The sequence below is a fragment of the Pongo pygmaeus genome, chromosome X (assembly GCF_028885625.2).
Source record: "Pongo pygmaeus isolate AG05252 chromosome X, NHGRI_mPonPyg2-v2.0_pri, whole genome shotgun sequence".
In the NCBI taxonomy this organism is placed as follows: Eukaryota; Metazoa; Chordata; class Mammalia; order Primates; family Hominidae; genus Pongo; species Pongo pygmaeus.
The window spans coordinates 13350094-13374441 of NC_072396.2; the positions used below are offsets into that span (position 1 = coordinate 13350094).

Consider the following 24348-nt stretch of genomic DNA (forward strand, 5'->3'; position numbering starts at 1 on the left):
GTCTCTGCACATTTCAGTTGGTGGACTAAGTCACAGCAGATACATTAAACGTATGTTTAACTATTTGAACATTTTTCACCTGGGTATATTTCTTGCATAATTGTATTTGTTTTGTTTTCAAAATTTAACTCAGTAAGTAGATTTAGAATATACATTGGGAATTCTGAGCTCGATTTTATATCATTCATCAATTATAAAATTGACCCCTCCCTAGCATAGAACGTAGTTAAAATCCTCTGTCTGTTCCAAAATGGGACGAGCAAAAGATCGTTTCATGATGTTTCCTTTTCTTACATCTTAAGCACTTTGGTGCCTATAGGGCAAACTATGAATCAAAGTTGTTTTTTATTTAGAAACTTGGATTTCCTTAACTGAAGATGCTCAAAAGCCTGCCGGGCGCGGTGACTCACGCCTGTAATCCCAGCACTTTGGGAGGCCGAGGCGGGCGGATCACGAGGTCAGGAGGTCGAGACCACGGTGAAACCCCATCTCTACTAAAAATACAAAAAAATTAGCGGGGCGCGGTGGTGGGCGCCTATAGTCTCAGCTACTCGGGAGGCTGGGGCAGGAGAATGGCGTGAACCCAGGAGGCGGAGCTTGCGGTGAGCTGAGATCACGCCACTGCACTCCAGCCTGGGCGACAGAGCAAGACTCCGTCTCAAAAAAAAAAAAAAAAAAAGCCTGAAGCAAAACTTTTAGACATGTGCACATTTCATAAACTTAATCCCAGAACTTTGGGAGGCTGAGGCAGGAGAATCGCTTGAGCCCAGGAGTTTGAGACCAGCCTGGGCAACATAGCAAGACCCCGTCTCTACAAAATATAAAAAATTAGCTGGGCATGGTGTGTGCCTGTAGTCGCAGCTATTTGGGAAGCTGAGGCAGGAAGGTCACTTGAGCTGAGAAGTTTGAGGCTGCAGTGAGCCGCGATTGCACCACTGAACTCCAGCCTGGGTGAAAGAGCGACACCCTGTTTAAAATATAAAATAAAATGAAATGAAAAAATAAAATTTTATACTGTACGTTGCCACACAAAAATTATTACCTACGAGTCTGATCAGGAAGCCCGAGATATTGGGTGGTGGGCGCCATCTTGTGGCAGCATGGTTATAAACCTCTTGGCCATTGGCTGGGATCTTCAAGCCAATGCTGACACGTGAAGGCGTTTCTGCAGTCCCTGAGAAAAGGTGCAGGTGCGGGAAGGAAGAAACGAAAATGCCTTTCTCGAATGCTAAAAGCACTGATTCTGGAGATAGGAAGACTTGCAAAAGAGAACTAGAAAAAAAGAGGAAATAAAACATACTGGGGGGAAGGGCAGAGGAGTCCTGAGACTGTGAGGAATCAAATGAAGATTCCATGGAGAAGTAGCCTATATAACAGGAATGGCCCTTCTCAAATCTTCTCCACGCCAAGCCCTGGGCCTCAAATCTAGCAGGTTGTTCTTGTGCTTTTCAAACAGCCCTCATATATTTGAATCAATTATCCCCAACACCTTCCCACATATTTTCAGCATTTGGTACTGATCCCTCTACCAGATGCCCTGTCCCCAGCAAGCAGCCCTGCCTCCTATATCCACCCACCAATGGATGCGTCCTCAAATTCTGTCCTCTCTACATCAAACATGTTTTATGTCACCGACTTCATCATCATCTCACAAAACCCAGATTCTTTCCTCACAGAGCCTATCTGCATTCGTTCTCATTCCAAGGAGAGGTGGCCCTTCCCTTCCTAAATTGCAAGCCCACCCACCACTGCCCCTGGTTCATTCACTTTCCCTACTTGGGGAAAGTGGATCCATGAGGTTGACTCTGTCCGTTGCACACGTGACCACTCTTCTCCATCCTGCCGGCTTTTCCTCCTCACTTGAACACACTCCTTTTAAAATTATCTTCCCTCCAAAGATGTTTGTCGCAGCATTGTTTGTAATTTCAAAAAATTAGGACAAGCACAAATGCCAATCAATAGAGGATTCGTTAAGCAAAATACTACATGCATAACCATCTACAGAACATAGCCATTAAAAAAAAAAAAGAACAAGACAGATCTGCATATCCAAACCAGAATGCTAGCTGGAAAAAAAAAATGATGCAGAATAGCACATATCATGTGAACTCAGTTTTCAAAAAGAATTCTGTACGTAATTATATGTCAGTATATACATAGGAAGAATCTTGAAGAACATATACCAAACCATTAACAATGGTTAACTCTGAGGAGTGGAATTTGGAGAGCTTTCATCTGATGTGTTCTACATTCCTTTATTGGGATATTTAGGACCATGTAATAACATTATAATCAGAAAAATTTTATATACAAAAGAAACTTCCCTTAATTCTATCAATATCATCCTCTGTTTCCCTTTAATTTTCACCAACATCCATCCATCCATCCATCCATCCATTCATTCCCATCCATTTTCACCAACATCCATGTGTAAGACCAGGCTGGATGGATAGAACAGCCCTTGGGCTCAAAAGGTGTACAGTCTGGTGGAGAATGTAACACAGAGCCACCAAAATGTCATCCAGCAGAGAAAGTGGCAAGTATGACAGAGCTTTCCGTTCAGATCCAAGCTTTGCTGCTGATTTTGGGTAAATGACTGAGCCTTTATGAACCTGTTTCCTCCTCTGAAAATGGGGATTATAGTAACAAGCAGAGAGAATGGGAGTGGTGGGTGGGTAGAGCCTTAAGTAGGTGCTGGTGCAGAGGACTCCATCCCATCCGGGCCACAGACCATCAGGAGGCATGTGGGGACTTGGGGACAAAGAAGACAAGCAGCCCATATCTGCCGGCAGGACCGGGCAAAGTGGGTGTGACACCAACAAGTTGCATCCCAGAGGTGACCACAAAGCGCCCAGGATTTGCAAAGCTAAGGTCAAGTGGAGGAAGGAGGAGACAGTTTCAGGAAACACCTGTGGCCTATCTCACCCATGTCTTCCCTGGCCAGGGCAGGGCAGCCGCTTAAAGGGGCCAAGGGAAGCTGCAGTGTGGCTCCTAAACACAGACACACAGTAGCTGTCCTCTCAGGAGCTCTGCACCCCCATTTAAAACCAGGATCACAAGAGATTTGTGTAAAGGAAGCCTCTTGTGCATTTCTTCATCCGAATCGTTGACTTAAAATTTCTTCCACATAAGTCCTTTCACTTTAGCTTTGTATATATTTAGCATTGATTTCACAACAAACAACTGATTCCAGGCACTTGGTGTTTTCCCAGACCTTGAGCTTTTTCCAGGGTTGCACGTTATTTCCGTATGTGGTACTTCGCAGCAGCCCCAGTATGGGGAAGCCATTTGCTGCCTTATGAAGTGTCTGGTCATCATTGACTCGAGAGGAAAGGGCTGTGTCCAGGGCTGGGGAAGGCCGCAAGAGTGGTTCTTCAGGCCTACTGTTGGCAACAGCCCAGGAATGTGTGAAGTCTGTAACAACAAGCGTAGTAATAATAATTCTAGCTCTGCTAGTTGAACACTCACTTTGTGCCAGCTACTTTTCTAAGAGTTCCACAATATGAGCAATTTAATCCTCAAAGCCAGCATCTGAGAAAGATACTAGTATTCTTATCCCAATTTGACAGATGAGAAAACTAAGGCTCAGAGAGGCTTCTCTGCTGGTGATTTGTGTGTCTGGGAAGTGCACGTTGTCTGGCAGGCTTGCCTGGCAGAAGAGGTTCATGACACGTCTTCTCCATTTTGGAATCAAGATCTGTGTCAGCATGGATAGCAAGGGGAAGAGTAAGGAAAGATTGGTCTAGGAGATGCCCAGGAGCTTGGGGCCTCACAGTGCAGGGTGGGGAGAGCAGACCTGGCCACCAAGGACCAGTTTCTGGGCTTGGGCAGAAGCCAATCATCTGGCTACTTTACAAGCAGATGGAGCTTCTGCCTCTCAGTAACCTTCCTGCCCTGGTGTCAATTCCATTTTCATTTTCATCTTTTATGGTACTGCTTGTGTGGAGAAAACTGAAGGCTCATTTGGTGTAAGTAAGTCACTCATTTTTATGAGTTTGCTTGACATAGACACTAGAGTGTATGTGTGTATATATACATATAAACATGCATATGTACATAAAAATATATATATCATATATACATGATGATACACACACACACACACACACATACACATATATATATATACACACAAGCATGCTTTACAAGGCCAGTTGACTGGTCTACAATTGGCTGACACTTGGTGGCCTGGAAGCCAGGGTATGTGAGTCTCGCTTTTCTAGAAAGCTGACAAACTCTCCGGTTCCAAGGATCCTTGCTCAGTCAACCACTGGAAGTCATTTTTACTTCATTGTTTTGTTTGTTTTGTTTTGTTTTAGACAAAGTCTCATTCTGTCACCCAGGCTAGAGTGCAGTGGCACTATCATGGCTCACTGCAATCTCCACCTCCCGGGCTCAAGCGATCTTCCCACCTCAGCCACCTGAGTAACTGGGACTACAGGTGCACATACCATGCCTGGCTAATTTTTGTATTTTTTTTAGAGACAAGGTTTTGCCATGTTGCCCGGGTTGGTCTCAAACCCCTGAGCACAAGTGATCCTCCTGCCTTGGCCTCTACAAAGTGCTGGAATTACAGGTGTGAGCCACTGCACTCCATCCATTCTTACTCACTTTCTTTACTTTATTTCCAAGCAAATGTTTGGAGGGAAACCAAGAGACTTGGATGCGGCCAGCTGAGGCCTTTGGGTTTACAATCACAAACGTCTTTGGTTTGCCCATGAAGGCCCAGGCTGCACTCTCTGATGTCATAGGAATCACTTCTCAAACTGTGCACCAGGTCTTGAATTCCCTTAGGGTGTGATCTTTAGAGGTCCATCTAGGCATACCCACCCAAACCATTCTTTGACTGCTGACAGGCCTTCCTTCATAACAAGGTGTTCCACAGTCCATTTATATATGGATGTCATCTCTGCCCACCCTGCTGCCAGTTTGGTTTTCTCCCACTCCTGGGGTGTAAGGCAAGATGAAACATATCACATCCCATTCTAAACTTTATTCTTGTGGCCAGGGGTCAGCAAACTTTTTCTGTAAAGGGCCAGATGGCAAATATCTTAGGTTTTACAGGCCAAGAAGCAAATTTGGCATATTATGTAGGTACTTATATAGTAAAATAAAAATTTCCACAATTATTTAATTGATGAAACTCAAAATGTAATAATAATAATGGAAGGCAGTTTTTTGTAATATAGGTTTAATAATGAGAAGAATGGAATCATTTTTGGAGGTGATAACATTCTGCTTAGTTGGAATTTAAAGTTAGTGTTCTTTATCATCAAATCCATTGCCAATGTTCATCCAAAAATGTTTTCACTTCTGGGCCGGATTTGGTTCAAAGGCTGCAGTTTGCTGACCTCTGCTCTTGGTTACACCTTTTGAGGCCCTTGCTCTGCAAGCATAACATTGAATCCATTTATCAGACTAAATCGGGAAGATTAAATTTTCCAGCCTCACGAATGCTCAGCCATTGACTCACTCGTTCATACAGTGAACACTCATTGAGCTTATACTCAGCTCAATGCTTACACCCAGCTCCCTGCTGGGGGAGGCACGGGGCACCCAGGAGAAAGATGCTCGCTTTGCGGCCACAGCCCAGTGGGAGGGAGACCCATACCTACCGGTGCTATCTCAGAAACTTGTGGAACAAAGATGAAGCAATGTTCATGTTATTTGCCTACATCTGTGAATTACACAAGGAAGACGAATTTGAGAAATCCTAAGTTCAGTACAAATTTATGGTAACTTTTTAAAAAAGAATACACTGAAGTCTTCTTAGTGAATGGAATAATGTTCCCTTTTTCTCCCCTGTACACACAAATACACAAAAACTAACAAAAATACGTCGTATGTGTCTGATTTGGGTTGTATTTAAATCATTTTATAAATGACTTCTTCCCACAACTTCAGTTTCAAAGTTTTAAAGCACAGTCAATTAATGATTTGGCAAGAGCTAAGAAATCACAAGTTCCCTTCTTTTCATGTAAACTTCTGCAAAACACACGCTAGGTTCTGCTGATGGTAAATAGATCCATTTCAGGAAGTTAGCTAGTTTCTCGGCCACCTCCTGCATAGAGGTTACCATTCTGCACTGCTGCAAGTTACGGAATGAAAAATTAGAACAACAGAAACGTGGTAAGCCACTTCTATTTCTTTAGCAAAGCTTGCCAACAGAATATGGGGTTTCTGACCCAGAAAACTGGGTTGGCGGCAAATGGTGTGAGCCTATAAAGTAATAAATGGGCAAATAAGGATAAAAATTAAAGATTGAAACAACTGTGGCCGGGCGCGGTGGCTCACGCCTGTAATCCCAGCACTTTGGGAGGCCGAGGCTGGCGGATCACCAGGTCAGGAGATGGAGACCATCCTGGCTAACGCGGTGAAACCCCGTCTCTACTAAAAATACAAAAAATTAGCCGGGCGAGGTGGCGGGTGCCTGTAGACCCAGCTACGCGGGAGGCTGAGGCAGGAGAATGGCGTGAACCCCAGGGGGCGGAGCCTGCAGTGAGCCGAGATCGCGCCACTGCACTCCAGCCTGGGTGAAAGAGCGAGACTCTGCCTCAAAAAAAAAAAAAAAAAAAAAAAGATTGAAACAACTGTAAATGCAGGTAAAGCAGCTTGCTATGATCTTTAATTTGTGCACACGTTAGTATAAAGGAATTAGAGAGTAAATTTTGAAAATCAAATGCAGTGATGATCTTACTAACTTGAACAGGAAAATAAGAAAATTTCAAGTTAGAAATTGAACTGGAATTATTACTTACTGGCCCTACCAGAGACAATATCCTCTTCCAGAACAACAGGGTTGGAAGAGAAGGTGAGGGAAATATTTTTCCTTTGCTATTTCTGTAGAAAAGGACAAACTCTCTTCCTTCACATACATAGGTCAATTGCTAGAGCCTAGTGAAGCCTGAGCTTAACCTACTGTTGCAGGCTTAAAGTTCAACATTAATTGCTACTTTTCTTGGTCAGAGTTTTAAATAATTCGGTTGGTACAAAAAACTGTGATTACTTTTCCACCAACCTAATAACATGCTACAATTTCTGTAATTATTATTTTACACTGTCTAGACATAGCAGGTGGTCCGTTTTTGTTATTGTCAAGAACTGTCAGACTAAAAACGAACTTTACACTTCTTTTTAAATGATACATTTTCTAGAAAATTCAGTGAGGTTTAAGAGCAATTGAAAAGTCTGATTTCAAGAGAGTCTCATCCAAAATGTACTATATATTTTTCCCCAAAGTCCTTGGAGTTAATTTTGACAAGAATTTAAAGTACACTTAAGTCTTCTGAAGTTAATGGGTTTTGTTTTGTTTTGTGTTTTGTTTGTTTTTTTGAGATGGAGTCTCACTCTGTCAACCAGGTTGGAGTGCAGTAGTGCGATCTCAGCTCACTGCAACCTTCACCTCCCGGGTTCAAGTGATTCTCCTGCCTCGACCTCTCAAGTAGCTGGGACTACAGGTGTGTGTCACCATGCCTGGCTAATTTTTGTATTTTTAGTACAGACGGGGTTTCTCCATGTTGGCCAGGCTGGTCTCGAACTCCTGACCTCAGGTGATCTGCCTGTCTTGGCCTCCCAAAGTGCTGGGATTACAGGCATGAGCCACCGCGCCCGGACTGAAGTTAATTTTTATACCCACCTAATGTTCATTATGGATCTTGAAGGTAAATTAATTCTGCACTAAAATTTTACGATGCTTTACAAAATGACTGTAGGTGGCCCATATGGAATTCGGTCAACTGGGCCAATGACACATATGGGATTGCAGTTGAAATTATCCAATTTCTACTTGATATTCGTAAGCTGCTGTGATAGCCAGTATAATTTTACTATAAGAATGCAGTAAATAGTCGGGGCTCGGTAGCTCATGCCTATAATCCCAGCACTTTGGGAAGCCGAGGTGGGCAGATCACTTGAGGTCAGTAGGTAGAGACCAGCCCGGTCAACACAGCAAAACCTCGTCTCTACTAAAAATACAAAAATTAGCCAGGTGTGGTGGTGCACACCTGTAGTCCCAGCTACTCAGGAGGCTGAGGCAGGAGAATCGCTTGAACCCAGGAGGTGGAGGTTGCAGTGAGCAAAGATCACACCATTGTACTCCAGCCTGGGCACCAGAGTGAGACTCTGTTTCAAAACAACAACAACAACAACAAGAAGACTGGTAAATAGAGTAATAATAAAATCAAATTAAACTTGCAAAAAATGGCCACTTTGCTCCCACTGGTGGCCAATGGAGGTCAAGGACCTGGCTGACCTCCTGCCTAAAGGCAGAGTTGTTAGCCTTGGCAATGGACTCAAATCAGAGGGGGAGCTTTCAAAACTCCTGCTGCCCAGACTGAACCCCAGATCAATGAAACCAAAACCTCTGGATATGGGGCTTGGCATTTGTAGCTTTTAGAGTTCCTAAGTATCTCTACGGTGCAGCCAAAGTTAAGAATCAGTGACTTAGAACATCAACAGTTTTTTGGTCCTTTCGTTAAAAAGCACAGTCCGTTTTTTTTAGGTGGCTAGAAATGCTCCAGGAAGAGCTGAAATGTATTTACTAGCCACCTTGGTTTGATTTTAGAAAGCAAAATAGAAGTTCTAAGTATGCTTTCTCTGAAAAGCTGAGACTGCAGATAAGAGTGAGGGCAGTTGATGGAGTTCATTCTCCTCTTTCAATCACTGCTTCTCATCCTTTCATTATAATAACCTAAGAACCTCAGAGTTTATGAAAGAGACAGCAGTCTTATGGAAGACCCCAGACTCACAGAATATTAGGGTGTGTTTCACAGGGAAGTATGTCGTTACCCACGGTTAGTCTTTGAAACGCAGTTGGACATTATTTGTAAGTACATCATAGTGTCGCCTCCAGGATCCATTGAGGGGAACGTCATTCCAATGCAACATCTCTGAGTTCAACTGGGTTATTAAATGGGGTTGACGGATTTGTTATTTTTAAATTAGTAGCCCCAGTTTATGACTACTCAAGACCATAGGACAAGCCTGTCCAACCCTCGGCCTGCGGGCTGCATATGGCCGAGGACAGCTTTGAATGCAGCCCAAGACAAATTCATAAACTTTCTGAAAATATTATGCGTTTGTTTTTTAGCCCATCAGCTATTGTTAGTGTTAGTGTATTTTATGTGTGGCCCAAGACAATTCTTCTTCTTCCAGTGTGGCCCAGAGAAGCCGAAAGATTGGACACCCCTGCTATAAGACACAGTAATTTAAATGCATAACCTGTGGTTCTGGATTGGCATTAGCAGATGGCTAATGCCATCTGCTGTGTTGATTTTGCAGAAAGTTACACACCAGCTAGCAGCTTTTTGTATGTCTAAAATCAGCAGATTTCCTGTGGTTCTAAGGAATGACAAATAATCTGGAAGTTCTCTGTGGTAGCCTGCTCAGTGCAGAAAGGGAACGCGGAAAATCCGCCACCAGCATTTGAGTCTTGGAGGTTCCACATAGGGCTATCAGGTCTCTGCTGATCATTGAAACCAGATCATGGCCAACTAGCCCCTTGGCTTCAGCCCTCCTAATTCATTAACTACTCAGGTAAATATAGGGTCACTTTCAACTCTACCACCTACCATCTGAGTGACCTTGAAAACATTCATCTCTCTGAGCCTCAGGTCCCATGTCTGTAAAGCAGGGGCCTCATGGACTTCATTGATTTTGTTTTTTTGTTTTGTTTTGTTTTGAGGATTAAACAAATGCTCCCTACCCTATTTCTCAGCATCCAATAACACATTTTTTCATATTTTTGTGTATGTTAAGTCAGGACCCATCTCTTTACTGATAAGTGCACTTAATGTGGTCATGTTTTCTTTTGTCTTCCAAAGCTGTTAGTGAATCCATTGAATTTGGGATGGGTAAAATAAAGTATCTATTATTAATTGTAAATTTCATCTAAAGTGACAAATCCTACCTGCATAACCATTTCTTAATTTCCTTTCATCATGTATCAGTGGTCAACATTGTTAACTGCAAATGAATCAGAATCCATCAAAAATTAGAACTATTTCCAGTCTGGCAAAAATTCAGCTCTGGTTGAATCCAAACATTGTGCTGAAGCAGCTAAGTAATTCAATTGAGGAGATTAATTACATGTTATAATCAATAGGTTCTCTTGACACTTCAGTGTTAGGGAACATCAGCAAGACCCATCCCAGGAGACCCTGAAGGAAGCCTTTGAAAGGGAGAATGAAGGAATCATCTTTGCAAAATAGCTCCTGCAGCCTGGGAAAGGAGACTAAAAAGGTAAAAAGCTGTTAATTCCAGGAAGACAGCTTTACGCCCCTCCCAGACCACCTGCACTGCACACTACGTGGAATTTATTTTAGCCTCACATGGCAGCGTCCCTACCTTTGTGCCCACACATCTGGTCTCTGCCCTGGCTGCAGCCCTCCCCTTCAGGCGAATTCTGGGTGTGGCCTGTCTGCTCATTGCAACTCCCAGGGAATGAGTTTTCAGTGAAGGCAGACTTTCTGAGCTGTTCTTCAAACTGCGCTGGTCTTTTAAAAATGTGTTTGGTGGCCATCAGCATCCAATTTCAGAAGAAACATTTGGGTGAGGACTGAGAGAGTTTGTTGTTGTTGTGCTGTCTGTTTCCTTCAGAATCTGCAGAATAAAATCGGCAGGTCATGTACTGTGGACCTAACCAAAGAACAAATGATGTATGGAAAATAGAAAAACTGTTGTGAAATTGCTTCCTCATTAGCAATAACTGTGTTTGGCAAGGAGAGGAGAAGTTGGGCAGATTTTTTTTTTCTTTTTTTTTTTTTTTTCATGATTCATACGTTTTCTTTAAAGAAGTGGGTTTTGCTTTTCACTGGGTGCTCTAAGACAACACCAGTGAAAGATCTGGACCACAAAGACCCAGTCATCCTCATAAGGGTGTTCATTGCAGCAAGCTCAAGGGCAATGCCAGGCAAAGGCCTTTTTTCTGGCAGCTTGAATTTGTCTCAGCAGAGGGTTTTACAGAACAACTGTCATTTACCTGTTCTCTGCTCTTACTTGATTCGTTTCCCAGGACTGCTGAAACAAAGTACCACAAACTTGGTAGATCAAAACAGCAGAAATATATTCTCTCACAGTTCTGGAAACCACAAGTCAGAAACCAATGTGTTGTTGGCAGGGTTGGTTCCTTCTTTAGGGGCTAGAGGGAAAATCTTTTTCATGCCCCTCTCCCAGCTTCTGGTGGTAGCTAGCAATTCTTGATGTTCTCTGGCTTGCCGCTGCATCTCTCTAGCCTTCACCTCTCTCCTCATGTGGGTGGCCTTCTTTCCTGTGTGTCTATTTCCAAATTCCCCTTTTCTTATAAGAAGACCAGTTATTGGATCAGGGCCTACCTTAATTCAGTAGGATCCCATTTTAACTTGATGACATCGGCAAAGTTCAAATAAGGTTGTATTCACAGGTACCAGGGGTTAGAACTTCAAGTTATCTATTAGGGGACACAATTCAATCTAAACACTCCCATTTTTTGATTCTCTATTCTGCCACTTCTACTCAATCCAGGTTCTTCACTTCATCAGCTCCCAATCTAATACTTATCTTATTTCTAGTAAGCATCTCTTCCTTATCTTAACTGGTCCCTGGGGCCTGGCCTGAGCCTTATTATACCATCAGCTGTTGACATCAAGGGTGGACTTCTCTTTCAGCACAGAAGGCACAGGGCTGTAGGCTTCAGCCTTCTCTGCTTTGCTCTGCCCCATCTACTGTTCATCCACCTGCTTTCCATTTTCCTAAACTTTGTAGAAAATTCTTGTCAGCTGTTGTCTCCTCCTACACTTCCTTTGATCTTATAGGATTCTATTCTTTTACTATGGCTTTAATGGGAGCACCCAACTGTTAGGTTCAACCAACAGAAGTTGGTTGTGCTCTCTCACTCTCTCTCTCTTTCTTTCTCTCTCTCTCTCTCTCTCTATTTGCATAGTGGTATTTTTTCCTCTATTTTATTTGCAGAATTGCCATTTCTCTAAGTTATTGTAGAGTTGCTGTTTCTCTCTTTTATATGCATATTTCTCTTCTGCCAGGCTAGATTGTTTCTATTGATTGGTTCTGCTGTAATGAGGGTGACTTCTCGTTAGTATCCTTCTTACTTCATCTGGGACCAGATGCCATTTGATATCCTTTTGGAGCCACAACTTTTGGTAGTCAGAGGCATGGGTGTGGCTGAAAGGAAGAACTTGGCTCAGAAGGTGCAGCTCTTGCTGGGCCTTTGGTCTCTGCTCTGTCTTCTGAGATCAGTGGCTGCTGGGAGCTGGGGTTCCCCCGTGCCAGGCATGGTCACACAGCACTCCTATGGACTTGAGCAGAGCACCCTGCAAAGTGAGCATTAGCAATTCATTCAAACTCTGTGCAGTCCTGCATGGAATATAGAAGGTGGAGCAATGACAGTCTCCCCAACTTCTCTGCAAGCAACCTGCTCACCATTTCTTGCCCTTCCCATTTATGTACTTTTCAAAATCAGGTTACTTGGAATTTGTCGACTCATGTTTCTTACTTCAGTACTTTTTCGGGAGGGCAGCATTAGAAACCTCAAACTCTTAACTAAAAAATGTCTTTTGGAATGTTCTGGCCATTTTCATGGCTCATAATTTGCTTTAAGCTGCTTTAGACTCTCCCGGAGGCTATTTTCATCCAGAAAGAACAGAGCAGAGCTCAAAAGACTCCAGTTTTGGTCTCTAGCGGCCCCTAGAGGATTTCCCCCTCAATTGTTCTCTGCCTTGTATGAAATAGAATTGGATTTGAAATCGGATGCTGAGGCCTTACCTCCGGGCTAGTGAGGCCACACAACATGGATCGGGCCCTCTGGACCCGCCCAAGTGTCCACCTAAACATGAGTTACCAACTAACAACGTTTTGTTTAGCATGCAAAGGGAATGGTCTGGAATCTGGCCTTGCCCTGACATACTCTCCTTGGGCCTTTTTAAAAAAATAATTTGTGTTAATCTGTAGTTAAAAATTGTAATAAGGACCTGACAAACACTACCTCAGTCAGATGATCAAGGTACACATAAATAGTGAAAGTCATGTTGATAGCATGCACCCTTCATATGATATGGCTAGAATGGCCCTGCACTTCTATGATCTTCCTCCCCTAGACCCATCAGCTCGGTCTAATCATAACAAAAGCATCGGATAAGTCCCCGCCCAGGGACATCCTACATAACCATTTCCCTTCCCAGTTATATTTTTCTCCACAATACTTTCCACCATCAAACGTTCTATCTTTCAAAATGGGCAAGTATTTTAGCCTGGTTTGTTCATTGTTTTATCTGCAACTCAAATACAGTTCCTGAAATAAAATATCTGCCTAATAAATATTTAATGAATGAATGAATATAGAATTGCCTTATCTGTTTAATTGCCACATGGTATTTCACTGTGTGAACATAACATCATTTATTTACCCAGACTACTACTCATAGGCATTTAGATTATTTCTGGTCTTTTGCTATTGCTAACAGCCCTTGCAATGAACATCCTTGTATACAGACGTTTGCATATATGAGGGTGTATCTTTAGGATCTACTTCTAGAATCGAAATTGCCAACTCCAAGTATGTTTCCAATTGTGATAGATATTACACATTACCCTCCATCTTAGAGGTGGTGTTAATTTAGATTCCTGCCAGCAAAATTTAAGAGTATTTGTTTCCCCATATCCTCAACTGCCTAATAGAATCAGTGAAAAATGGTATGACAGTGTAATTTTTAAGTGAGGTTGAGTATCTTTTCCTATGCTTTAAGAGCAATTTATGTTTCCTTTTTATGTGAACTGTTAATATATTTTTTCAATTTTTCTATTGGGTTATTTGTCTTTTCATTAATGCATATACCTATTACATATTTATACCAAGTATGTATTAAATACTAACATATTGATGAAACAGAGCAGAAAGCCTAGAAATAGATCCAAATAACAGAAGAGTTAGTATGAGATACAGGAAGCCTATAAAATCAGTGAGCAAAAGATCATCCAATTAATAACGTTAGGGTAAATGGGTCTCCATTTAGAAAAAAATAATGTGGGTCTACACCTCACATTTTATACCTAAACAATTCCAGTGGGATAAGAAAATGAAATCATAAAAAATTACTAGGAAAAAGATGAGAAAATTGTTCATAAAACTGAAGTGTGGAAGATCCTTTATGCCTTACACTGCCCTGAGTGATCTCATTCATACCCATGGCTTCAATTGTCATGAATCCCAAATTCATTCCTCTGTCAGAACTCTCAGCTAAGCTTCAGACCCACATACTCAGCTGCCTACTGGACATCTCTACTTGAATATCACAAACTCAACTCAAAAGCAAACCTGTCAAATTTAGTTACTAGTAGCCCTACCCCAAACAATCTTCCTGCTCAGTGAATGACACCCATCCCTCCAGGTGCACAGACCAGGAACCTAGAAGTCACTCTGATTGCATCCTTCTCCCTCACAACGTCTACCTCCCTTTATTCATCCATTGCTATGTCTCTCAAATGTACCTCCCAAATATCTCTTGAATGCATTCTTTTCTATCTCTATTGCCACCACCCTAGTTCAAACTCCCATCATCTCATGACTGAAGTTCTGTGCCCTCTTGCCAGTGAACACTGTAGAATCAATCTAAGCATGGTGCCACCCTGCTTAAAAACCTTCAAAGGCTCGCATCACTTCTCAGATGAAGAGATTGGGGAGATGTTGGTCATAGGACACACAATTTCAGTTAGGCAGGAGGAAAAAGTTCTATTGAAGAGCTCTATTGTGCAATATGGTGACTATAGTTAATAACAACATATTATACACTTGAAAATCACTAAGAGAGTCCATTTTAAGTGTTCTCACGACCAAAAAATGATAAGTATATGAGGTAGTGCATATGCGAATTAACTTGACTGAGGCATTCTACATGTATACATATTTCAAAACATCATGCTGTACATCATAAATGCATATACTTTTTAGTTGTCAATTTAATTAATATTTTTTAAACCTACTCTGGTCTTTTTTTCCTTTTTTGAGACGGATGGTCTCTGTCCCCCATGCTAGAGTGCAGTGCATGATCATGGCTCACTGCAGCCTCCAACTCCCAGGCTCAGGCGATTCTCCAGTCTCAGCCTCCCAAGTAGCTGGGACCACAACATGCACCACCATGCCCCGCTATTTGTTTTTGTATTTTTTGTAGAGATGGGATCTCACCACATGGCCCAGTCTGGTGTCCAACTCCTGCGCTCCAGTGATCCACCTGCCTCAGCTTCCCAAACTGCTGGGATTACAGGCGTGAGCCACTGTGCCTGGTCCACTCTGGTCTTTACTCAAGTCCCTGGCTTTCTCTCAGTCTCTTCAACTTATGTGCTTAGTAAGATGAGGACTGAAAAATGTCCACTGAACATAGTGACATGGAGATACTGAGAACCTCAATGACATCTCCATTAGCCACTTCCTCTGTGCCATTCCAGTCCTCTGGGCCCTACTGTGGCAAGCAGTCCTACCACGGCAAGCAGTCCTACCATGGCAAACATGAAAGCTGATGTGCCTTGTCTTAGACCCACACCATATCTCTCTGAATTCCTGTCCCAGGGCTTCTCTGGAGGTACAGCCTGGGAAACTCACGGGAATAGACACAGGGCCTTTGCACATGCTACTCCCTTTTCCTGAAAAATTCCTTTGACATCTTGGTTGTGCCTTACACATGCCTACTCAACCTTAGGATTGCAGTTCAGGTTTCACTTCTTTTTTTTTTCTTTTTGAGACAGAGTTTCACTCTTGTTGCCCAGGCTGGAGTGCAATGGTGTGATCCTGGCTCACCACAACCTCTGCCTCCTGGGTTCAAGCGATTCTCCTGCCTCAGCCTCCTGAGTAGCTGGGATTACAGGCATGCGCCACCACGCCCAGCTAATTTTGTATTTTTAGTAGAGACAGTGTTTCTCCATGTTAGCCAGGCTGGTCTCGAACTCCCGACCTCAGGTGATCGGCCCACCTCGGCCTAGGTTCCACTTCTTTATGGAAATCTTCCCCAGTTGCCATGACTAGGCCAAAGTCCCCTCTTGTTAGGCTCTTACAGTGTCATGCACTTCTTTTTTATCACAGTGTAAACCTTGTAATGTTGTGTTTAAGTCATATCTGTTGTACCCATGAGACTGGGAGCCAATTCATGTATTGTGAGTGTAATCAAACAGACTTCCCAGGCCACCCACTAGCTAATCAAGGCAGGGATGAGTCTGGAAAGTGACTTTGAAATCTAGCAATGTTGGAACTTGGAAATCACACAGGCTGAGATCTGCTCAGGTGTCTGAACAAATATAGCATTGCCTGTGGCGTCTCCCGCAAAGTGCCTTGCATGTCTGAGCCCCGTTGCCCCTTCCTTTGGTGTGCTGTGTGTCCCAGTACAGATGTGTCTCCCAATACAGAAGCCTGGAGACCTGTGGCTGCCTCTGCAGGAGCTCCATGTTTTCAAGCCATAAATCATCTTAGAATTCATAGCGTCTAGATATATTAGTTTTCTATTCTGCAGAACAAATCACTCCCAAATGTAGAGGCTTCAAAGAATGCCCATTGATTGGCCTTAATTTCTGTAAGTTAGAATCTGGGCAGGTTTGCCTGAGTTCTCCACTCCAAGTCTCATAAAGCCAAGCTGGGCTCTCATCTGGAGGCTCTGAGTAAAAATTTGTTTCCAGGTTCATCCAGATTGTCAGGTGATTTCAGTTCCGTGCAGTTGTTGTTCAACTCACCACCCCACCACCACCCCGAAAACCTCATTTCCTTGCTAGCTGCCTGCAGAGAGCCACTCTCAGCTTCCACAGGCTGCTTGCATTCCTTGTTGTGGGGGCCTTACCTCCTCAAGCCAGAAATAGTGCATCCAATTCTTCTCATGCATCCTACCCCTCTGACTTTTCCTTCTGCCGATAACCAGAAAAAATGTTCCACCTTCAAATGCTCATATGATTAGATTAAGCCCATCCAGATAAATTCCCATATGCCATGTAATATAATGTCATCACAGCAGTAATACCCGGGACAAAATTCATGGGGGTCATCTTAAAATTCTGCCTACCACACCAGGTATAATAGAGCCTTGTTTTAGTGCAAGTTAAACATCAAGCAGCAACATCACGATAGTGCTGCATTTGAAAATAACTACTAGCAACTGAACATGTCTGGGAGTTCTGCTCCACTTTAATTTCCATCTCAAAAGGAGCTGGCTTTTCCTTGGCTGTTACGAATGGGCAATAATTTGAGCCTCAGAATAATCAATGTCCACATAAAAATCTTTTATAACATAGTGAGGGTGTGACATATAAAGGTGTTAGTTCACTGGCCCTAAATTTTAGAATTTTTTAAAAGGCACTTATCTGGTTTAACCCATAATAAAGACATGAGTTGGGCTTTAGTGAAAAATCTAGGCTGGTTTCTGTGTTCAGTGAAAGAAGATTTTTGAGAATTCTCTTAATTACAACCCTTGATCAAACCTATCACATTAATCTGTTTATTGCATTGTATGGTTACCGAAAGTGATATATTCAGCCCTCTATTTATTAAGAAACAGTTACAGAAAGTGAGACACTCTCCTGGGTTACTGAGGGTGCATAAAAATATAAAGCACCATGTGTCTTCCCTAGAGAAGTTTCAAAATTAGCAAGCAAATAGCTATTAATGCTAATGTTTGTGTGATAGGGAACATATGAGTAGTAATTATTCCACGAACAATTTTTTGAGTGCTGTTTACATTTGAGGCACTGTTCAGGCACAAGGATTTCAAAAGGAGATTGTGTAGCATGATGGCTTAGTTGTTAAAAATATGATTTTGGAATCAGATTGGCTCAAGTCTCAGTGCTACAACATACCATCCTTCAAGAAGGTACTTAAGTCTCTGAGTTTGTTTTCTCATCTGCAAAATATAAATAATAAGAGGACCTACTGCATCATGTTCTTGTGAGCATTAATGTGGGTGATGAAATGTTTATGAAGCACTTAGCACAATACCTGACATTTTGTTTGTTATTATTATCAATATAAGGTGCACACTTTCCAGTCATGCAAGAAGAAAACATAATATATGTTACCATAGAAGTACAGAACAATTGTGGGAAATACCAGTAAAAGAGAAATAGCTGTATAAATAAGGTAAAGATGACTGCCTAGAAGATCTAGGATGATACCATATTAGAAGTTGCATCTGAACTCTCCTTGGGGGCTGGCCAAAGTTTCATCAAGTGTCATGTCAGTAGGTTGGTGCTATAAATATATAGCTTGCAAAGCTATAGACTTACTATAAACCATAGCTGTGGTCCAGGTTAGACTCATTATGGTGGCGGAGTATCTTGATTAATGGCCTCTGCAGAAGCTTCCCAGGTCCTCTCATCATCATAATCTCAGATAGCTTCATCTTCAACTTCCTTTTTTGTTGTTGTTTTTGAGACAGGGTCACTCTGTCATCCAGGATGGAGTGCAGTGGCACAATCATGGCTCACTGCAGCCTTGACCTCAGGGGCTCAAGCCATCCTCGCACTTCAGCCTCCTGAGTAGTAGGACTACAGGCATGCACCACTATGCCCGGCTAATTTTTTAATTTTTTGTAGAGTCAGGGTCTCCCTATGCTGCCCAGTCTGGTCTCAAACTCCTGGGCTCAAACCATCTTTCCACCTCCGCCTCCCAAAATGTTGGGATTACAGGTGTGAGCCACCACACCCAGCCCATCTTCAACTTCTTTTAGCACCATGAAGCTGAACATAGTAAAAAAGTAAAATCATTCTGGACCTAATCTGATGCAATTTATTTAATTGTTAAGTGAATGCACACATCAAAATTCATACAAGTATGATGCAGCACTGCTAATTTATTTACAAAACACCTGGCAAATACTGCTACTCTAATACTGTGCTTCCACTTTTGATTTTCCTTAGGAAAACATGTTCCTTCAGTCGTCAATGCTGACCTGCCTTTTCCTGCTAATATCTGGTTCCTGTGAGTTATGCGCTGGAGAAAATTTTTCTAGAAGCTATCCTTGTGATGAGAAAAAGCAAAATGACTCAGTTATTGCAGAGTGCAGCAATCGTCGACTACAGGAAGTTCCCCAAACGGTGGGCAAATACGTGACAGAACTAGACCTGTCTGATAATTTCATCACACACGTAACGAATGAATCATTTCAAGGGCTGCAAAATCTCACTAAAATAAATCTAAACCACAACCCCAATGTACAGCACCAGAACGGAAATCCTGGTATACAATCAAATGGCTTGAATATCACAGACGGGGCATTCCTCAACCTAAAAAACCTAAGGGAGTTACTGCTTGAAGATAACCAGTTACCCCAAATACCCTCTGGTTTGCCAGAGTCTTTGACAGAACTTAGTCTAATTCAAAACAATATATACAACATAACTAAAGAGGGCATTTCAAGACTTATAAACTTGAAAAATCTCTATTTGGCCTGGAACTGCTATTTTAACAAAGTTTGTGAGAAAACTAACATAGAAGATGGAGTATTTGAAACGCTGACAAATTTGGAGTTGCTATCACTATCTTTCAATTCTCTTTCACATGTGCCACCCAAACTGCCAAGCTCCCTACGCAAACTTTATCTGAGCAACACGCAGATCAAATACATTAGTGAAGAAGATTTCAAGGGATTGATAAATTTAACATTACTAGATTTAAGCGGGAACTGTCCGAGGTGCTTCAATGCCCCATTTCCATGCGTGCCTTGTGATGGTGGTGCTTCAATTAATATAGATCGTTTTGCTTTTCAAAACTTGACCCAACTTCGATACCTAAACCTCTCTAGCACTTCCCTCAGGAAGATTAATGCTGCCTGGTTTAAAAATATGCCTCATCTGAAGGTGCTGGATCTTGAATTCAACTATTTAGTGGGAGAAATAGCCTCTGGGGCATTTTTAACGATGCTGCCCCGCTTAGAAATACTTGACTTGTCTTTTAATTATATAAAGGGGAGTTATCCACAGCATATTAATATTTCCAAAAACTTCTCTAAACTTTTGTCTCTACGGGCATTGCATTTAAGAGGTTATGTGTTCCAGGAACTCAGAAAAGAAGACTTCCAGCCCCTGATGCAGCTTCCAAACTTATCGACTATCAACTTGGGTATTAATTTTATTAAGCAAATCGATTTCAAACTTTTCCAAAATTTCTCCAATCTGGAAATCATTTACTTGTCAGAAAACAGAATATCACCGTTGGTAAAAGATACCAGGCAGAGTTTTGCAAATAGTTCCTCTTTTCAACGTCATATCCTGAAACGACGCTCAACAGATTTTGAGTTTGACCCACATTCGAACTTTTATCATTTCACCCGTCCTTTAATAAAGCCACAATGTGCTGCTTATGGAAAAGCCTTAGATTTAAGCCTCAACAGTATTTTCTTCATTGGGCCAAACCAATTTGAAAATCTTCCTGACATTGCCTGTTTAAATCTGTCTGCAAATAGCAATGCTCAAGTGTTAAGTGGAACTGAATTTTCAGCCATTCCTCATGTCAAATATTTGGATTTGACAAACAATAGACTAGACTTCGATAATGCTAGTGCTCTTACTGAATTGTCTGACTTGGAAGTTCTAGATCTCAGCTATAATTCACACTATTTCAGAATAGCAGGGGTAACACATCATCTAGAATTTATTAAAAATTTTACAAATCTAAAAGTTTTAAACTTGAGCCACAACAACATTTATACTTTAACAGATAAGTATAACCTGGAAAGCAAGTCCCTGGTAGAATTAGTTTTCAGTGGCAATCGCCTTGACATTTTGTGGAACGATGATGACAACAGGTATATCTCCATTTTCAAAGGTCTCACGAATCTGACACGTCTGGATTTATCCCTTAATAGGCTCAAGCACATCCCAAATGAAGCATTCCTTAATTTGCCAGCGAGTCTCACGGAACTACATATAAATGATAATATGTTAAAGTTTTTTAACTGGACATTACTCCAGCAGTTTCCTCGTCTCGAGTTGCTTGACTTACGTGGAAACAAACTATTCTTTTTAACTGATAGCCTATCTGACTTTACATCTTCCCTTCGGACACTGCTGCTGAGTCATAACAGGATTTCCCACCTACCCCCTGGCTTTCTTTCTGAAATCAGTAGTCTGGAGCACCTCGATTTAAGTTCCAATCTGCTAAAAACAATCAACAAATCCGCACTTGAAACTAAGACCACCACCAAATTATCTAAGTTGGAACTACACGGAAACCCCTTTGAATGCACCTGTGACATTGGAGATTTCCGAAGATGGATGGATGAACATCTGAACGTCAAAATTCCCAGACTGGTAGATGTCATTTGTGCCAGTCCTGGGGATCAAAGAGGGAAGAGTATTGTGAGTCTGGAGCTAACAACTTGTGTTTCAGATGTCACTGCAGTGATATTATTTTTCTTCACGTTCTTTATCACCACCATGGTTATGTTGGCTGCCCTGGCTCACCATTTGTTTTACTGGGATGTTTGGTTTATATATAATGTGTGTTTAGCTAAGGTAAAAGGCTACAGGTCTCTTTCCACATCCCAAACTTTCTATGATGCTTACATTTCTTATGACACCAAAGATGCCTCTGTTACTGACTGGGTGATAAATGAGCTGCGCTACCACCTTGAAGAGAGCCGAGACAAAAACGTTCTCCTTTGTCTAGAGGAGAGGGATTGGGACCCGGGATTGGCCATCATCGACAACCTCATGCAGAGCATCAACCAAAGCAAGAAAACAGTATTTGTTTTAACCAAAAAATACGCAAAAAGCTGGAACTTTAAAACAGCTTTTTACTTGGCTTTGCAGAGGCTAATGGATGAGAACATGGATGTGATAATATTTATCCTGCTGGAGCCAGTGTTACAGCATTCTCAGTATTTGAGGCTACGGCAGCGGATCTGTAAGAGCTCCATCCTCCAGTGGCCTGACAACCCGAAGGCAGAAGGCTTGTTTTGGCAAACTCTGAGAAATGTGGTCTTAACTGAAAATGATTCACGGTATAACAATATGTATGTTGATTCCATTAAGCAATACTAACTGACGTTGTCATGATTTCGCGCCATAATAAAGATGTAAAGGAATGACATTTCTGTCTTAGTTATCTGTTGCTATGTAACAAATTATCCCAAAACTTAGTGGTTTAAAACAACACATTTGCTAGCCCACAGTTTTTGAGGGTCAGGAGTCCAGGCACAGCATAACTGGGTCCTCTGCTCAGGGTGTCTCAGAGGCTGCAATGTAGGTGTTCACCAGAGACATAGGCATCTCTGGGGTCACACTCATGTGGTTGTTTTCTGGATTCAATTCCTCCTGGGCTATTGGCCAAAGGCTATACTCATGTAAGCCATGCGAGCCTCTCCCACAAGGCAGCTTGCTTCATCAGAGCTAGCAAAAAAGAGAGGCTGCTAGCAAGATGAAGTCACAATCTTTTGTAATCGAATCAAAAAAGCGATATCTCATCACTTTGACCATATTCTGTTTGTTAGAAGTAAACCACAGGTCCCACCAGCTCCATGGGAGTGACCACCTCAGTCTAGGGAAAACAGCTGAAGACCAAGATGGTGAGCTCTGATTGCCTCAGTTGGTCATCAACTATTTTCCCTTGACTGCTGTCCTGGGATGGCCTGCTATCTTGATCATAGATTGTGAATATCAGGAGGCAGGGAGCACTGTGGACCATCTTAGCAGTTGACCTAATACACCTTCTTTTCAATATCTAAGAACTTTTGCCACTGTGACTAATGGTCCTAATATTAAGCTGTTGTTTATATTTATCATATATCTATGGCTACATGGTTATATTATGCTGTGGTTGCATTCGGTTTTATTTACAGTTGCTTTTACAAATATTTGCTATAACATTTGACTTCTAAGGTTTAGATGCCATTTAAGAACTGAGATGGATAGCTTTTAAAGCATATTTTACTTCTTAACCATTTTTTCAAAGCGTGCAGCTAAATTTGAAGCTTTTGGTCTATATTATTAATTGCCATTGCTGTAAATCTTAAAATGAATGAATAAAAATGTTTCATTTTACAAGAGGAGTGTATGATAAATATATCTTAGAGAAATTGGTCTTTAATATAAAAGAAATTGCCATATACACTGAATTTTTTGAGAACTCTTTTTTAAAAACTATTTGGTAGAAATCAAAGGGGAAGCAGTTTTCATGAAGCTTTTACTTTAAGATACTTATTAATAGATAAATTCTATCTTGATTCCCTACTCAGAAGACAAAGTCAGAATGCCTGGCTGTCGGTAGCCTTTGTGCAATTCCTCCAAATGAAACAGCTTTGGCAACCCTTTCCACTTCTACTGTCCCCTTGGTTCCTCTGCATCAGTCCATAGCATCCTCTATCCAGTATGAATCTTGAGATATCTAATGAAATTTACCTGAGAATAACTAGAAATTATCCAAGCATAAGAAAAGGAAGCTGCTTCAGAATGAAGAGAAACCTCCAATACACCATCTTTCCTTTTTAGTTAAATCTTACAGCATGAGTTACCTTTTAATACGTGCTTCTAAGAAACTGACCAAAATAATGTGTCATAGTGTTATTTAATACGCACAAAGTGGAAAGCAGTGCAAGTTTGCCAAGGACAATTTAATTTTGTCACATTGCATCCTGTTTTGTGACCATGATGAGTTTATACGAAGATGTTTATGCTTGTGCTTGTTGAGGTATAGGGACAAATATCTAAAAGCAAGATCAGACGGGTGTGGTATCTCACACCTATAATCCTTGCATTAAAATCTACCTCAATTGTAGGACTACCAGTTGAACCACATGCTTCCCACTGCCCTCAGCAAAGGGCACCTTAGTTAGAGGAAAGGTAGAGCCTTTCTATGGAGGAGGAATTCGTGAGGTTTGAGTTTTATCAGCTACCTGGGAGTCAGACCCTGATAGATTCTCCTTCACACTCCCTGGACATTTTCCTGCCAAGTGGAGGCTCTCACTCAGAGGAAATCTCCATTCTTTTGATGCAGTTCATTCATACTCAGATATTCTACACTGTTCAAACAATAAAAATTGAATGAGCACCTATTATGTACACCAGTTGGCACTGTGTCAAAATGTACTTGTGCAGAGTCCTTGGATCATTGGTGACAGGTCGTCTTCTCCTCTGCATTTTTCGCAAGACCAGGCCTCAGGGTAGCATGTTTCCATGGAGTGAAAGAGGGGAGGGAAGAGTGGGCTTTGGAAAGTAGCAGCTGTGTCATAGCAGTCAGTCTCTGTGTATGTGAAGGACTTTCCAGAGCCCGCCCACCAAAGCCTCCATGCTCCTCCTGGGACTGCCACAGTTCTTGAAACTATCCATACATTCTTCATTTCTATGTACTAATGGAGCCGATAATTAAGTCGCTAACACTTTAGCTATCATTAT

General features: G+C 41.8%; 1 protein-coding gene and 1 long non-coding RNA gene across 5 annotated transcripts in view; one reads left to right on the top strand and one right to left on the bottom strand.

The window, feature by feature from the left end:
- Positions 1 to 1799: 1799 nt before the first annotated feature.
- LOC129023867 (uncharacterized) overlaps positions 1800 to 24348 on the bottom strand; it is a 59092-nt gene continuing 36543 nt past the window's right edge. For 2 of the 3 annotated variants that reach the window (XR_010125428.1, XR_010125429.1), the window contains one exon: positions 5717 to 12305. This is a non-coding gene — a long non-coding RNA (uncharacterized LOC129023867). Of the gene's footprint in view, positions 3415 to 5716; positions 12306 to 24348 lie in introns of those variants that run through there. The other variant, XR_008496961.1, reaches the window with a different exon arrangement.
- Positions 6048 to 24006, top strand: TLR8 (toll like receptor 8). Of its 2 annotated transcripts, none has more exons than XM_054470737.2 (2): positions 6048 to 6129; positions 18877 to 24006. In XM_054470737.2, the coding sequence occupies exon 2, from the start codon at positions 18883 to 18885 to the stop codon at positions 21997 to 21999; it is 3117 nt and encodes a 1038-aa protein (XP_054326712.1). In that variant the 5' UTR covers positions 6048 to 6129; positions 18877 to 18882; the 3' UTR covers positions 22000 to 24006. The 2 variants fall into 2 exon arrangements, with proteins under 2 accessions (XP_054326712.1, XP_054326713.1); XM_054470738.2 differs by lacking the exon at positions 6048 to 6129 and adding an exon at positions 10183 to 10239.

Bases quoted from the DNA above. Each gene is read 5' to 3' on its own strand.
- TLR8 (XM_054470738.2), top strand. From the start codon at position 10,183: ATGAAGGAATCATCTTTGCAAAATAGCTCCTGCAGCCTGGGAAAGGAG. The intron at 10,240-18,876 runs GTAAAAAGCTGT...GATTTTCCTTAG, and splicing joins TGGGAAAGGAGACTAAAAAG to GAAAACATGTTCCTTCAGTC.